The following is a 14172-nucleotide window of genomic DNA, read 5'->3' as shown; positions in this document are numbered from 1 at the left end:
TTTTCATAGTTTTCAATGAATTTCTTTTTGGTCTTCTTCTACCTCTTATTAGCAACTTTAATTAGTGTTAACTTCCCACACCAGCAACACATATATATAGATCTTAGTCATGTCCAAGCTATTATAATAAGATTTTTCTTAATTGAACCTTGTTTAGTATTATGTATTATTTCCATAAGAACAAGGATATCGTACTCTTATCGTTTCCGTAAAAGAATATATTCACCACAATACCTCTTCTCTAGGGTACTAAATTCAAGCTTTTGCGTATGTTTGTTAATTTTTCTACATTTAATTTATAAACGTGCAAGGTACCACAACTGTCTTATTAAGTTTTTGGTTTAAGGGACACTTGATGACCACACAATGTTCTAGATGCCCTGGCAATTTTTACCATCTTGCTCTGTTATGAATAATAGTATCTTATTTGAGCTCCCATTTGTGTCGAATTAGATATCCAAACCATCAAACCTTTTATTATTTTGGATTTTTTAATCAGTCGAAAACTTTATTTTGGAAGTTCAACTTTGTAGCTCTAATTTAGAATCTGTCCCTAATCAATTTGATGCCTCATTTGATTTTTGTTGATAGTTATGTAAAACAATAAATTCAGGAAAAAGGAGTTACTGGTGAAATCAAGCTGAATTATCTTACTACAAATCTGATGTCTCATTTGATTTTTGTTACTTGCTTCTGAAATGAATTCAACAATCTAATCATTTATGGTTTTACCAATGCACATTTGTCTCATTTGATTTTTTGTTACTTTCTTCTGAAATGAATTCAACAATCTAATCGTTTATGGTTTTACCAATGAATTATAGTGTCACAAAGTCGTTAATCCTTGTTTCTGATGACTCCTAGTGCATCCTTAATTTGTGCAGTTTCGATTCTGGCAGATGGTTCATCATGGTAACAGTGCACATTTGAATTTATAAATCAATGGATTTCTGCTATTTAGAAAGCATCATTTTGCATGATTCTTTGTTTAATCAAAGAATGTGTTCAGTTCATGAATTCCAAAAGGACTTGATTATATTTAGGAGATACTAGTATATTGGAAATAACTCACTGATTTAACATTCTCTGAGTTGTTTCAACATAGATTAGACAACACTGTCTTTGCTTCTTGATGATAAGACTTTTGTACTTCTCGGGTCATCCATAGGTTGACCAATGCATTTGGAATTTTTGACCGAAAAGCATTATACAATCACGATGCTGTCAAGTTACTTTACAAGAGTGAAGCAGATTCTGCACTGTCCTTTTAGAGAAACAAAATTAATAATTGGAAAAGGAAAGCTTTAAATTCTCTACGGTATAATAACAATTACTTGTGGCATGTGATAGGTTTTTCGGCACTAAGGGATATCAGGAGCTTCTCCCGACCTGGAATAGGAGGTGTCAATGAAATGGCAAGCAGAAGACTGAAATCACAGCTTAGCTTCTCTGGAACAGGCCAACCATCTCAAATTTCTCAAATCGGCATTCCAGAGATAGGAGACAGTGTAGGTTGCAGCAACAATTCTGATGTTAGATCAGGAAGTGTCAGCCAATCTTACAGCAACTTTTCAATTGGTTCATGGGATGATACCAATTCAATCATTTTTTCTGCACCTTCAAGCAAACGGGCCAAGGATAACAATGGGGATATTATAACCATGAGCAATATTGAGTCTCAGGTAGCCTTTCTATTCTCCTTATGATAGTAACTGAGGCAGAGGTGCAAGGACAGTGTATCCTAGGCAGAGGTACTTGGTAAGCTACACTGCCTATTGTGTGTCACTATTGTGGTTGGTTATCTGATGCAGAAAACAACTTGGGTTGGGGGGTTGACAGGACCCAAGTTTCCTTAAACCTCTCTTTCTATTATCCCCTTGGAGTGATCTCAATGAAAAGAATATATGAACAAGTACTACTAAATACTAACAATTAAAATGTACATTATCTTAATAAATTATTATGTTCAAATTATTTACCTTTTGCCATGATTTGATTATATGGACCAATAAGATCATTCCTCATTCTTTTCTGCCATTACCCTTGATGTCATTGGTTGCAAGCATTAACCTACTTTGTATCTTCATGGTTTCAGTGTAGCTTACCAAGTACAACTCTTGAGATGGATACAATGGATAAGTATCTACAGTTCCAGCATGACCAGGTTCCATTCAAAGTCCGAGCTAAGCGTGGTTGTGCCACACATCCCAGGAGTATTGCCGAAAGGGTTAGTAGATCCCAATCTAAATGTTGCACAATATGTATTTGTATATGTATATATTTATATAAATACATATTCAGATAGATGCTATACTTTGCATGCTAATCTTATTCCAGTTTATTAGTTTTCATTTAAAAAACGGTAGCAAGTGCACAGATCTCCCGCTGGTTGGGGTCTTTAAGAGGGATGCTATACTGTGTGCAGCCTTACCCTTGCTGGTGGAGAGGTTGTTTCTGTGCTTATTAGATATCATATAAGTTTCAAGTTTGATTTCTCCCTCTTTCCCAGGAAAGGAGAACAAGAATTAGTGAGAAATTGAAAAGCCTACAAGATCTCGTGCCAAACATGGACAAGGTAACAACCAAAGAGTTTGTATTTACTGCTAATATAGTCTTTTTTAACTCTTTGTTGTAATATAAAATCCTTTATGGTTATTGCTCTTTATGATCTTACATGAACCTAATTTATCATTCCTCTTTTTTGCTTTTCCCTTGTATGTCAAAATGGAAATATCAAAGTACATGTATGGTATGGTATCCATACACAATTCAAGAAACACATGGTCAAAATGACTTCAAGACATACTCTTCTTAAGCATTTTTACTACTTTTCCAATTTCAAGCACAGAATAATTTTATATTTTCCTGGTCAAAATGTCACAGCAAACAAGCACTGCAGACATGTTGGACTTGGCTATCAAGCACATCAAAGAGTTGCAGAGCCAACTTCAGGTGAGTATTAAATCATGTCCTGCCTGTTGAAACTCAACTTGGTAATCAATGGTATTATTCATGCCTGAAGTTTATTAAAATTAGATCTTCTTTCAGTTGAATATTATACTGTGTGATAATAATAATAATTAGTTGCCGAAAGTATGTGAAAGAGACTAAATTCTACAGATGGAAAGCCTGTTACAAGTGACTTGATATGGTCAATTCAGTTCACATGGACGAACAACGTATGCTTCTACTATTTTCATTGAGCAAGCAGTAGCATAAATTTTCTCCCTCATTCCATAATTAACAATGTATTTTTATAATCTTTTTATATAAGTAGAACTAGGCTATTTATTTGAACAGAATACATTATGAATAAGTCAAATTAAGAGTGAAACTTAATAGTGTTTTGTTATACCATGTCAAAATAGAGACCGATAAATATTATGACAATCTGGCTAGTTATGTTGTTTCATCGAATAGCATCTTGTTCTTCCAAATATTCTTGTGCTGGTCAGATTATGGTGAACTGTGCTTACTTGGGGATCGAAATTTAATTTAAATCAGAAAATTCATCTCTTGCTATGCTGCAGAACAATGGTTGTTAGAATGCAGCTATTCACTATGATTCTTCTGATTGGTGATGTGCTTGAAAAGAATGGTAGAAGATCATTCTTTTGGCACTGTCATTGGAGCACCATTTGTCCATTTAATGCTGCTAATGTTAATGCATCAACTTGATTGATTGATGTTTTACATGCACACAGGCATGTGAATAAGATGCAAATGTATATCGAAGTCTCAAAGTTAGAACAAGAAGAAAGATAACATGTTAATATCTGTATATTAAGTTTGTATTTATGTCCTAGAATAATGAGTAAAAAATCGACAGTGCAGCCATATATAAAACAATTCCAAGGTTCGCAATGATGTGACCTGCCTTGCTGAGCCGAATCATCATATGCATGGTTTCTTGTGTACATTATAGCTGGCCTTCAAGAAAGAAGCTTTCGAGGAAAACATTTTAATCCCTGCAGAGCTAAGGAAAAGCTAGACATTTAAATACATTGAATACCTAGAGGAAGGAGAGCTTTTTGAGCACCTTTACGCAAGACTCATCCAACACAATCAACATATTAATTCTACCATCCATATTCATTCTTTTCATCTTAGGGATAAGCTTCCTGTTTCCATGGATTCGATGCTTGTAATCTTATTCTAGCATTAATTTTCTCATTCAGGTCCTAAAGCAAGAACAAGAGAACTGCAAGTGCAAGAAAGCATGACAGGACTTGCGGTAGACTGTGCTTATGTCTGTAGGAATCTGTTTAGTGCTTACTGTTGGACTAGAGGAACTATCCTTCTGCCAAATTTGGCAAGTGTAGTCTGTAACTATCCTTCTGCCAATCCTTGTGTGATAGATTAGATCAGTTGTCTGCATTTTTTGTGTTCTCATTGGACTGGCATGAGGTATCTGGCATACGGAGTTCTTCATTTCCCTGATAATAATGATATTCCTGTGGATTGCTCAAAATTGTGAACTTATGTCTCACATATATCTGAGAATGTCATGAACCTGCAAAATGGAAACCAGTCTAGCAGATATCATGATTCATTTTCTAATATAATGTTTGAAATAATAATTATGTGACTAAAGTATCTTAATCAAGACAATTCATCTACTTGAAAGGCAGTGTTAGTAAAGGTGAACTTGCATTCATGCAGAAACTTATATTGTTTCAGCAAATGCATACAGGTGTGATCATAATTGCCAATAGTGAGGATTTGTGCAGTCTGTATCAAACTGCTCTCCGAGTTACTTGCTCATTATAATTTTTTTTGAAGAATTAAAGCAGTGATAGGGCATATTCTGGTACCACCCCTACGTCAATAATCAGCAGCTACATCAACACCAACGTGGAGCCTCAGGGCTGATATGGTGCATTGCGTCGACATAACACCTCATACTAGGATGGGACAGCTGCCTGTTCCTACGCTGCCCGAGGCCGTACGAGATGATGCCGCATAGTATAAAGCCGCTCCGGAAAGCTCGGAACGGCGTCGGGTGCCGCGGATCCGTGTAGGTCAGTCGGTGCTCACAGAGGAGGTACAAGTCGATCGCCCGAGGAGTCGATTGCCATTAATAGATCACGTACGATCAACTCTCGTTTGCAGGTATAAAAGCCAACCCCCTGATCGGCGTTAGGGGAAGGACTTCAAGTATCCAACTCTCTCTTACGTCACTCAATACTAACTTAACCTTCGGAGGGGTCGAGTCAAGAAATCCTCATCCCGACCTTGGCCTGTGTGTAGGAGCCCAACAATGAAGAAGCAGGCCACTCTCCAAGGGAGAAGATCGCACTTGGGAGACGAGGCTCAAACTCAACCCGACCCAATGCTTGCTTCCACCACCCGAGCATCCGTATAGGCAACCTTGTGCATCCAGGATTAGACCAAACTATGCTGACACCTGGGCAATAACATAAAAGTTCACTAATATTTTGGTGCTAGAAGAAGGGCCCGATGTCATAAGAGCGCCCCCAACCGAGCAACCCGAGAGAGCACCCCGAAGAAGAGCCACCCCTGACTCACCCGACCTTCAAGTTTGGAGGGCAACTCCCACTTCCTCTAAGCCTAGAAGGGAATACCTCGGTCGCGACCCCGAGCTGCTATTGGTGGTTGTTCAATGATCCCAAGCTATTGCCTCCCGAGACCATCATGGGGTAGCTTGTTGTCTCAGTCGAGGCGTTCCTCAACCTCACCCACTAAGTGCAAGCATTAGCTGGGATAATGCAAACCATCGCACCCCTCATACCCTAGCTAGCTCAGTAGATGATTCTCCCCCCATGGCCATCACCCGTGATCCACCCTACACTCATCCCTATACCTCACAATGCCACTGTAGGAACGAGTCGGCACTAAGAGCGGGGGGGTGAATTAGTGCAGCGGAAAGATTACGTCAGTTCAAACACTTCGTTTCGATTAAATCCGTTTTCGATGAAAAATCGTTTCGTAAAGGTAATAACTTTGAAAGCATATGGAAGAGAGTAGACATAGTAAAATAAGTAAGGAGGTTTGCAGTAAAGATAAATTACACAAATAGAAATGCAAACCAGAGAACGCGCAAATTTTATAGTGGTTCGGTCATCGTGACCTACATCTACTCCACCGATTCCTCTTCCGTCGAGGCCACCGACATCCACTATCGATCTTCCTTTAATATGCGAAGATCAACCTCCTTCTTACACCCCTCTTCTTCTTTTGCCAGATTTAGGAGACAACCCTTACAAGCACTCACTCCTCTCTCAAATTATTCTAACACTTGGAACTTTAAAGAGGAGAATTCTCACAAGAGATTACAATAGCGTTTTTCCCTTTTTAAATTCTTTGTGCTTATGTATTTTAACCAGGGATGAGAGGGGTATTTATAGGCTTCAAGTTGATTCAAACTTGGAGCTTAAAAATATCTTATCCCGGGTTTCTTGGGTCCGGGCAGTACCACCGCCTATGCTGGGCAATACCACCAACTGGGAGGCTGTGCTAGATGGTACCACCGCCCAGACTGGCGGTACCACCGCCTGCAGCCTCTCGGAGGCTGTGTCTAGGCGGTACCACCGCCCAAATCGACGGTACCATCGCCTGACATAGTCTCAGAGATTGTGCCATAACGGTGTCACCTCTTGAGGCATTGTTTGGGCCTTTTCATTAAACCCAACACAGTTCTTACATGGGCCCAACTGGCCCCTAATTGGGTTGGCCCAAATCAAATCTCAATTACGTGCTAACTATGAAATCTAAGGCATACTTAAGCTAACTAGGTCTTGGTTTCTTTTGGCGAGCTTCCGACGATCTTCTGGCGAACTTCTAATGATCTCCCGGCAATGTTCCAACGGACTTCCGGCAAGCTCCTAGACTTCACGACGATCTTCTTAGCGAGTTCCGACGAGCTTCTTCCGGCAAGCTCCTGGACTTCTCGGCTGGTTCTTGTAGAACTTCCGATGAACATTTGGTCTTCCGATGAACTCTCGAACTCCCAACGAAATCGCGTCCGTGACTTCGGGACTTTATTTTGCTTCATGCCTTGCTATCGTAGTTAATCTTGTACATGTAAAACACACTTCGATCTAGACAATTATTACTAAACTTGAATCATGTTGTCCGGCATGTCATTTGTCCATCGACGCTTCGTCCGATTCTTCGGCACATCGTCCTCTCTTGCGGGCTATTGCCCAATCAGCCAGTTGACTCTACAACTCCGATATCCTTGGCGCAATATCCGCTCTTCTTGGCTCGATGCCCGAATCCATGGCCCGAAGTCTTTTGTCGATATGTCGACCGATCCTCCGACCCGACATCCAATTTTCTAACATGTTTTCCTCCGGCCCAACATGATTCTTCCTGCTTTAATTATCTCATCTTGATCGAAGCATCCCATAAACACTTATCAATTGGTTTTATCATCAAAATACGAGATTCAATAATCTCCCCATTTTTGATGATGACAACCAATTGATGACGGAGTTAACCTTAACTCCCCTTATCAATATGTCGTATTGATAGAGACTCTTGGATTCAAAAATCCAAGCAACGTGTTATCATAAACTTATGCATAACATCATACTTCTTCCCCTTTGTCATCAACAAAAAGGAGAAGTGTAACTTTCTTATGTTTGGAAATACAAATTCAACTCATTGCATAATAAACATAATCTCCATTTTTATCATCATGCAAGCTAGCAAAAATTTAGCAAGTGCTATATCATATTAGAACATGCAAGCTATCAAGTTTTAGATATGCAAGGTAGTAAGATAGCATTTCTACATTATACAAGCTAGCAAAATTTATTATCATTTTAGAAAGTGTAAGCTAGCAATTTTATATCACTTTACAACATGCATAATCACCAAATCATCATTAATTTTAAAGATATGCATGATTGTAAATTTTGCAAGTTTGTATTTTTGCTTTTTAAGATAGGCAAGCTAGTGATTTTCAAGATAGCAAGCTCTTTCTTCTCTTTTGAGAAGTGTCATTTTTGCTTCATTTGCAAAGTACAAGCTAGCAAATTTTACATATATGAAAGTTGGCAAAGTTTTGCATCTTTTGAGATAAGCAAGTTTTTTGCTTCTCTTTATGATGTCCAAACTAGCAACCGTTGCTTTTCTTTGCAATACGCAAGTTAGCAAATTTTGCTTCATTCTTGAATTGTGTAAGCTAGCATCTTTCTCTTTGAGATGTGCACATTAGCAACTCTTTCTACCCCTTTGTCATTGTCAAAAAGAGGGGAAGAATACAATTTTGTAGTTCTTTTCCCTTTACATCAATTTTTACATTATGAGAACAATAAATTTGCATTATAAACATAATCTCATGTTTATCATTCAAGCTAGCATATATTTTTTGTTTTCTTTTGCAATGTGCAAGCTAACAATCTCCTTTTTCTTTTACAATAATGATTCAATTATATTATGCGATATACAAATCATAAATATTTCAAATCATGATGGTATCAAAAAGTCAAATTACATTACATCCTACCATGCATGATCATAACTTCACATTTGTATGCATCAAAATAATATCAAGAGTATTTCATGCATAATTTTATATCATCACATGAAAAATATCAAGAGAATTTTGGTGATGAGATACATAAATAATGAAGATAAATTGTGAATATCAAGAGACATATTATGATTCTTTTTTAAGAACTCAAATAGTAAAAAAAAATCATAGTAGGTAATCTTGATTTATAAAAAGAATTTTCAAGTTATAATTCCGAGAAATCAAGATAAAAATCATGGTTAGATGAAACTCATTCAAATCATCAAAATCACTTTCAAGAGATTAAAAATGACATAAACAGCTTTATCAATCTCTTAGTGAAAAATTGATAAGATAGAGAAAAAGAAATTTTTAAGAAAAATATTTTTCTCTTTTTAGTTGTTTCAATTCATATGATTTATTTCATAGAAGCATACCTTTGTCTCCTTTTTTTTATGTCAAATGAATATATATATATATTATTATTTAAAACGAAAGTATAAGATTTAGTACGACAAAGATCAATAAGCCACTTTCATTATGATAAAAATCGTTAATCCATAAATCACAAGATTCATCATACATAATTTCGAATTATAAAACCATTAAACATGATTTCAAATCAATATGCTCAAGTTTTTGTATGAAAACCATCCATCTTGTTTAAAACCGAAAAAGCAACATTTCATCATGAATAACTTCAAAGTCTCATGCATAATTTAAATATAAAATCATCAAGCAAAATACTTACATTATTTCATATAAGCATATCTTTTTTATTTATGCCAAATTAAAACATGCATCATTTTCAAAACCGAAAAAGTAACTTTCATTACGATAATAATCGCAAAGATCATCATGCATCATTTCTAAATATAAACTCATTAAGCATGATATCAAATCATCATTACATTATTTCATCAAGCATGATTTCATAAGGCATTTTTAATCAAAATCATTTTGTTTGTTTGTCATAAAACATGTAAATTTTAAAATCACTAGAAAGGTAAGCATGATCCAATTTTATTTTTGTATTTTCATTAAACATTATTAAACATGAAATTTTTAAAAAGAAATTTAGATAATTTTTTTAAACTAAATTAAAAATAACTCATGAAGAACATCAAGTAATTTCAAAGTAAACTAAGGGAGTTTCGTTTGAGTTGTTTACCTCGTTGTAGAAAGCCGTTAAGGCGTAGTTTGCCACTTCGCCTTTGTTGATTTTCTTTTTGTCTTCGGATGAGCTTGATTTGTCCCAAAGTGCTTCCTTCTTCGGATTAGCTTGATTTGTCTCGGAGACTGTGCCACGATGGTGTCACCTATTGGGGCACTATTTAGGCCTTTTCATTGGGCCCAACATAGTTCTTACATGGGCCCAACCGGCCCCTAATTGGGTTGGCCCAAATCCAGTCCCTAGTTCTTAGTTTCTTCCGGCGAGCTTCCGGTGATCTTCCGTCGAACTTCCGACAATCTCTCGGCAATGTTCCAACGGACTTCCGGTAAGCTCCTGTACTTCACGACAATCTTCTTGGCGAGTTCCGACGAGCTTCTTCTAGCAAGCTACTGGACTTCTCGGTTGGTTCCTGTAGAACTTTCGACGAACGTTTGGTCTTCCGATAAACTCTCGAACTCTTAACGAAATCGCGTCCTTAGCTCTAGGACTTTATTTTGTTTCATGCCTTGCTATCATAGTTAATCCTACACATGTAAAACACACTTCGATCTAGACAATTATTACTAAGCTTGAATCATGTTGTCCGACATGTCATTGGTCCATCGATGCTTCGTCCGATTCTTCGACGCATCGTCCTCTCTTACGGCCTATTGCCCAATCGTCCAATTGACTCCGCAACTCTGATATCCTTGGCGCAATATCCGCCCTTCTTGGGCCAATGCCCAAATCCATGGCCCGAAGCCTTCTGTCGATACGTCAACCAATCCTCTGGCCCGACGTCCAATCTTCTGATATGTTTTCCTCCGGCCCAACATGATTCTTCCTGCTTTAATTGTCTCATCCTGATCGAAGCATCCTGCGTCACTAAAAATGCAGATCAAATCATAAACACTTATCAATTGGTTTCATCAAAATACGAGATTCAACAACCACCCCGGTTGACCAGCCACCTCTGGCTCTAGATGCCAACCCACCAACTAGGGAGCAATCAAGACACCCAAGGCCAATGGCAGAGCGCAATGTTGTTGTGCCCAGACGTGCTACCTCGACCTTCCCCGAACCCAACACTTTATCGTCCGACTCGATGGATGACTCGTTCTGGGCCCAATTACGGTTGGTGAATTGGTGCTTGGACGAGGTTCAAAAGGAATTTCATAAATCCAAGGAGGAGCTCAGGGAAAGTACCTTGGCTGGGTCCCTCCTTTGCGTAAGATATTCAGGACAAGCCTATCCCCCTCAACTTTCACCTCTCGACGTTGGAGGCCTATGATGGTGGCTCTGATCTAGCGGAGCACGTCGCCACCTTTTGGGCCCAGATGGCCCTATATGGCACTTTTGACTCCCTGATGTGTTGGTGTTGGGAAATCTTGGGGGCGATATCACATGCGCAATGGAAGAATAAGAAAACAAAATCCCTAATTTTCCAAATAGATGTTCGTCGTCGTGCGAAGATTGGTGAGCAAAAATCAGCGAAACATACTGTATATAGAATAGATTGTGTTACCTAAGGAGATCATATATCCATGTTTCCTTGTAGATCTCTAGGAGAGGGTGAAGGAGGTCAAGCGTCCTCCTCTCTAGCGGTGATCCACAAAGTAGGGCTATGACGACGCTCCTCAAAACTCCAGGCCTACTCTGAGGTGGAGAGAGGGAGAAAAATAGGAGAGGCAAACATAGGCTCTAGCCTATGAACCATTGAATCCCTCCTATTTATAGAGGTCCCCTGTCAAACCCTAATGGATCCTCCCCTAGTGGGTATTGGATCTACATCCAATTACCCAAGCCTTTTAGATTAGTTGATCTCTATCCAATAATCTCTCATGGGCTCTTATTAGATCTCGTTCATGGGATCCAATAATTCAGGGGCTTATTGGATATCCAATAAGATAGGAGCTCCGGTGGATATCTCATATCCGAACCTCTACTCATCACAATGCTTACCATATGTGTGTGACCCTCTAGGCCCAATATCGAGCTGGCCGTGAGTCATACCTGTCAAAACTCTTTCTAACTTAGTGAATTATTATCTCTATAATAATTCACTCGACTCATCGACTACGGACGTACTAGGCCACTATGCCGTAGTCCCCAAACGATACAGGGGAATCCAATCCATTGGACTTGTTTGTCCTTAGTTATCGTATTCCTATAGTCCCTCATCCATCTAATATCTCAAAGACCGTATATCGGGTAAGGTGCTGTCAGACCCATACGGTTTCTTCTTGAGTCTCGCTCTAATCGGATTCTCCCGGAGAACTCTTTCTCTCTCAATCCGAATGACCCTGGCCAGGGATTTGTCTGAGCAAGAACACATGGGATATTTCTCTCATGATGCCGAGAGTGGATGATCCTCTATCGACACTCAATAGCCCTCGTAACGTCGACTACCACTCCCAATGACTAGTTGTACTAGATCTGGGACATCCAAACATATAAATCTAGTATCAAAAAGTGGAGCACTCATACAGGACACAACGAACTAACGGCTTAAATGTGCTACCAATGACACATGGGTTTTTCTTCTCCATTCTATATTCTTAGCTGCCATCAATATTGTTCATTCTTGTTGGCGGAGCTTTCCTTACTCATCTCTCCCAGGAGACCAGTATAGTAGCTTATTAGCATTAAGTTTTCACCAAGGACTGTCATGTCAATTGCGACATGTTGTGCATGGACTTACCAACCAGCAAAGACCAACTTCATTCAGCAAATCCTTTCTCCATGAAAGGACAATCCTTGGTTTCCAAGACAGTGTCCACTGACTTACGTCTTGGTCTTTTTCTTTTGCCCTATTTCTAAGTTTCTGGAAACATGGTTGGTTGCCTTCATTTCCATGTTATCCCTTCTTATACCAAAAATAACTAAACCCTCAATTTCAACCTAAGTGTTGCACATCATAAGCCTAAATCAACTGTGACACGTAGATCAAACGTCAATGTGTCTTATTATAGAACAAGTGTTTGTCTATCACACGAGAGATTTAATATGCCGACAAAAACCCTGGCACAGCATCATGTCCCTGAAGCTTCACCTTGTTGACATCGCACATGCCACGAGACATAGTAAACAAAATTCAACCAAACAATTGAGGCTACTAAATCCTGCTGAAACTAAGACACAAACATAACAAGTGGATCAAACTATTGGTTTTGATTAGGCTATTTACACCTACAAACACAAGAAAAAATAACAACAACAACCAACAAGTGATTCCAAGAACCATTCAAATAAGAAATTGTTGGAATAAATCATGTAATTATTAGGCAACTTAACAGAAGATGCAGAGTAATACAGGAAGAGAAGATGTTTGTGCAGTTAAAATCAAGCTTACTTTCTCATGGTTGTAATTTGGTTTCCTCTTCTTCTTCCTTGTTTTAGCCATTTCTTGGACAAACCAAATGATATAAAAAATCTGGGAACATTCTCAGACATCACAGTTTAAATTCAAATTAAACTAAAGTTGGCATTTTAAATGGTAGAGCAATAATGCATGTTGCCATGAGGCTTAGAAGCCTCTCCACGACAATTAACCTTCATGGATTACACTCCATCTTAAAGAAATATAGATAGCAGCATACATAAATTGAAGTATACTAGTATATAGGTTCTATCGTCTGCCAGCCTTCTCTTACACCAAAGGAACCAAGCAAATGAAGGGTCTATGTCAAAAACAATTGAATTCCAAGAATATTCAGTTAGGCCAATCGAATTAAGAAATAGGAGATCTCGTCCATCAGTACTCTTACAAAGGGTTCAAGAAAATGGAGTCTCTACATCAAATAAATAATCAATTAAATACAAAGATTACTCAGTCCGATTCAATCTTATAAAGCACAAAGACCGAGAAAAAAATGAATCATTCAGCAAACATCTAACTGTACTACAATGAAACCCAAAAGCCCCAAATAAAATCAGGCAACCAGATGAAGGCAGTGGAGCAAACCTTGGCAGCCAAGCACCTCTCCCTTGGGGTCTTAGGCTCTTTCTTCGCCTGTATAGCGGCCTCATCGCCGGATTTGGTAGGCTTTCCCGGTTTTAACTCGAATGCCTTGGACTGCTTCTTGAAGCCTTGCGTTTTGAGCTTCGTCGGCTTGGAGGCGGCATTCTTAAGCTACGTCAACTTGGGCTTGCCCCCTCCATTCACTGCTGATGGCTCGCGCTTCCTCTTCTTGGATCCGCCAACCTCCCCCATGCCCGCCGTGAGCGATTGAAGGAGAGAGCTCTTCCGACGCGGGTTAACTTATGGAAGGACGACCTGAGGGTTTGTGGATGTGGTTTTGAATGGCCGATTTAGGGATCCACAAATGGGTCAGGTCGACCCGTCAATTCAGCAAATCGACCCAAAAACACATATCTAAGGAAACGATTATAATATTTTATTACTATTTATGATCCCTATTTTACTATCTAAATTTTATTTTAATATATCTAAACTATTTATTTATAAATATATTTAAATATCCTCATCTTTCTGCTTTTTCTAGAATAGTAGAGTTTGTAACAATAGTGTCAACAA

General features: G+C 38.6%; 1 protein-coding gene and 1 long non-coding RNA gene across 6 annotated transcripts in view; one reads left to right on the top strand and one right to left on the bottom strand.

Annotated features, from left to right (window-relative positions):
* The window catches only part of LOC103988676 (transcription factor bHLH128-like), a 6244-nt gene extending 1753 nt beyond the window's left edge, over nt 1-4491 (top strand). Inside the window, exons 2-7 of one of the 4 annotated variants that reach the window (XR_010487901.1) lie at nt 1351-1682; nt 2096-2227; nt 2378-2447; nt 2510-2575; nt 2884-2952; nt 4179-4491. Coding sequence is in view for 2 of the 4 variants with exons in the window: in XM_009407281.3 (XP_009405556.2) it covers nt 1351-1682; nt 2096-2227; nt 2510-2575; nt 2884-2952; nt 4179-4223 (644 nt within the window). In the remaining 2 variants the exon portion in view is untranslated. Of the gene's footprint in view, nt 1-1350; nt 1683-2095; nt 2228-2377; nt 2448-2509; nt 2576-2883; nt 2953-3120; nt 3774-4178 lie in introns of those variants that run through there. The other 3 variants (XR_010487902.1, XM_009407281.3, XM_018827227.2) reach the window with 3 other exon arrangements.
* LOC135615191 (uncharacterized) lies at nt 3816-13945 on the bottom strand. 2 transcript variants are annotated; one of them, XR_010487903.1, is made up of 2 exons: nt 13600-13945; nt 3816-4513 (listed from the first exon to the last, which is right to left on the bottom strand). It is a non-coding gene; the product is annotated as an uncharacterized LOC135615191 (long non-coding RNA). The 2 variants fall into 2 exon arrangements; XR_010487904.1 differs by having other exon boundaries at nt 4053-4513; nt 9654-13945.
* Between the last annotated feature and the right edge of the window lie 227 nt (nt 13946-14172).

The sequence above is a fragment of the Musa acuminata genome, chromosome BXJ2-6 (genome assembly GCF_036884655.1).
Source record: "Musa acuminata AAA Group cultivar baxijiao chromosome BXJ2-6, Cavendish_Baxijiao_AAA, whole genome shotgun sequence".
Classification (NCBI taxonomy): Eukaryota; Viridiplantae; Streptophyta; class Magnoliopsida; order Zingiberales; family Musaceae; genus Musa; species Musa acuminata.
Note: the sequence above shows the minus strand (reverse complement) of the source record. Positions and strands in the feature narration are given on the sequence as shown.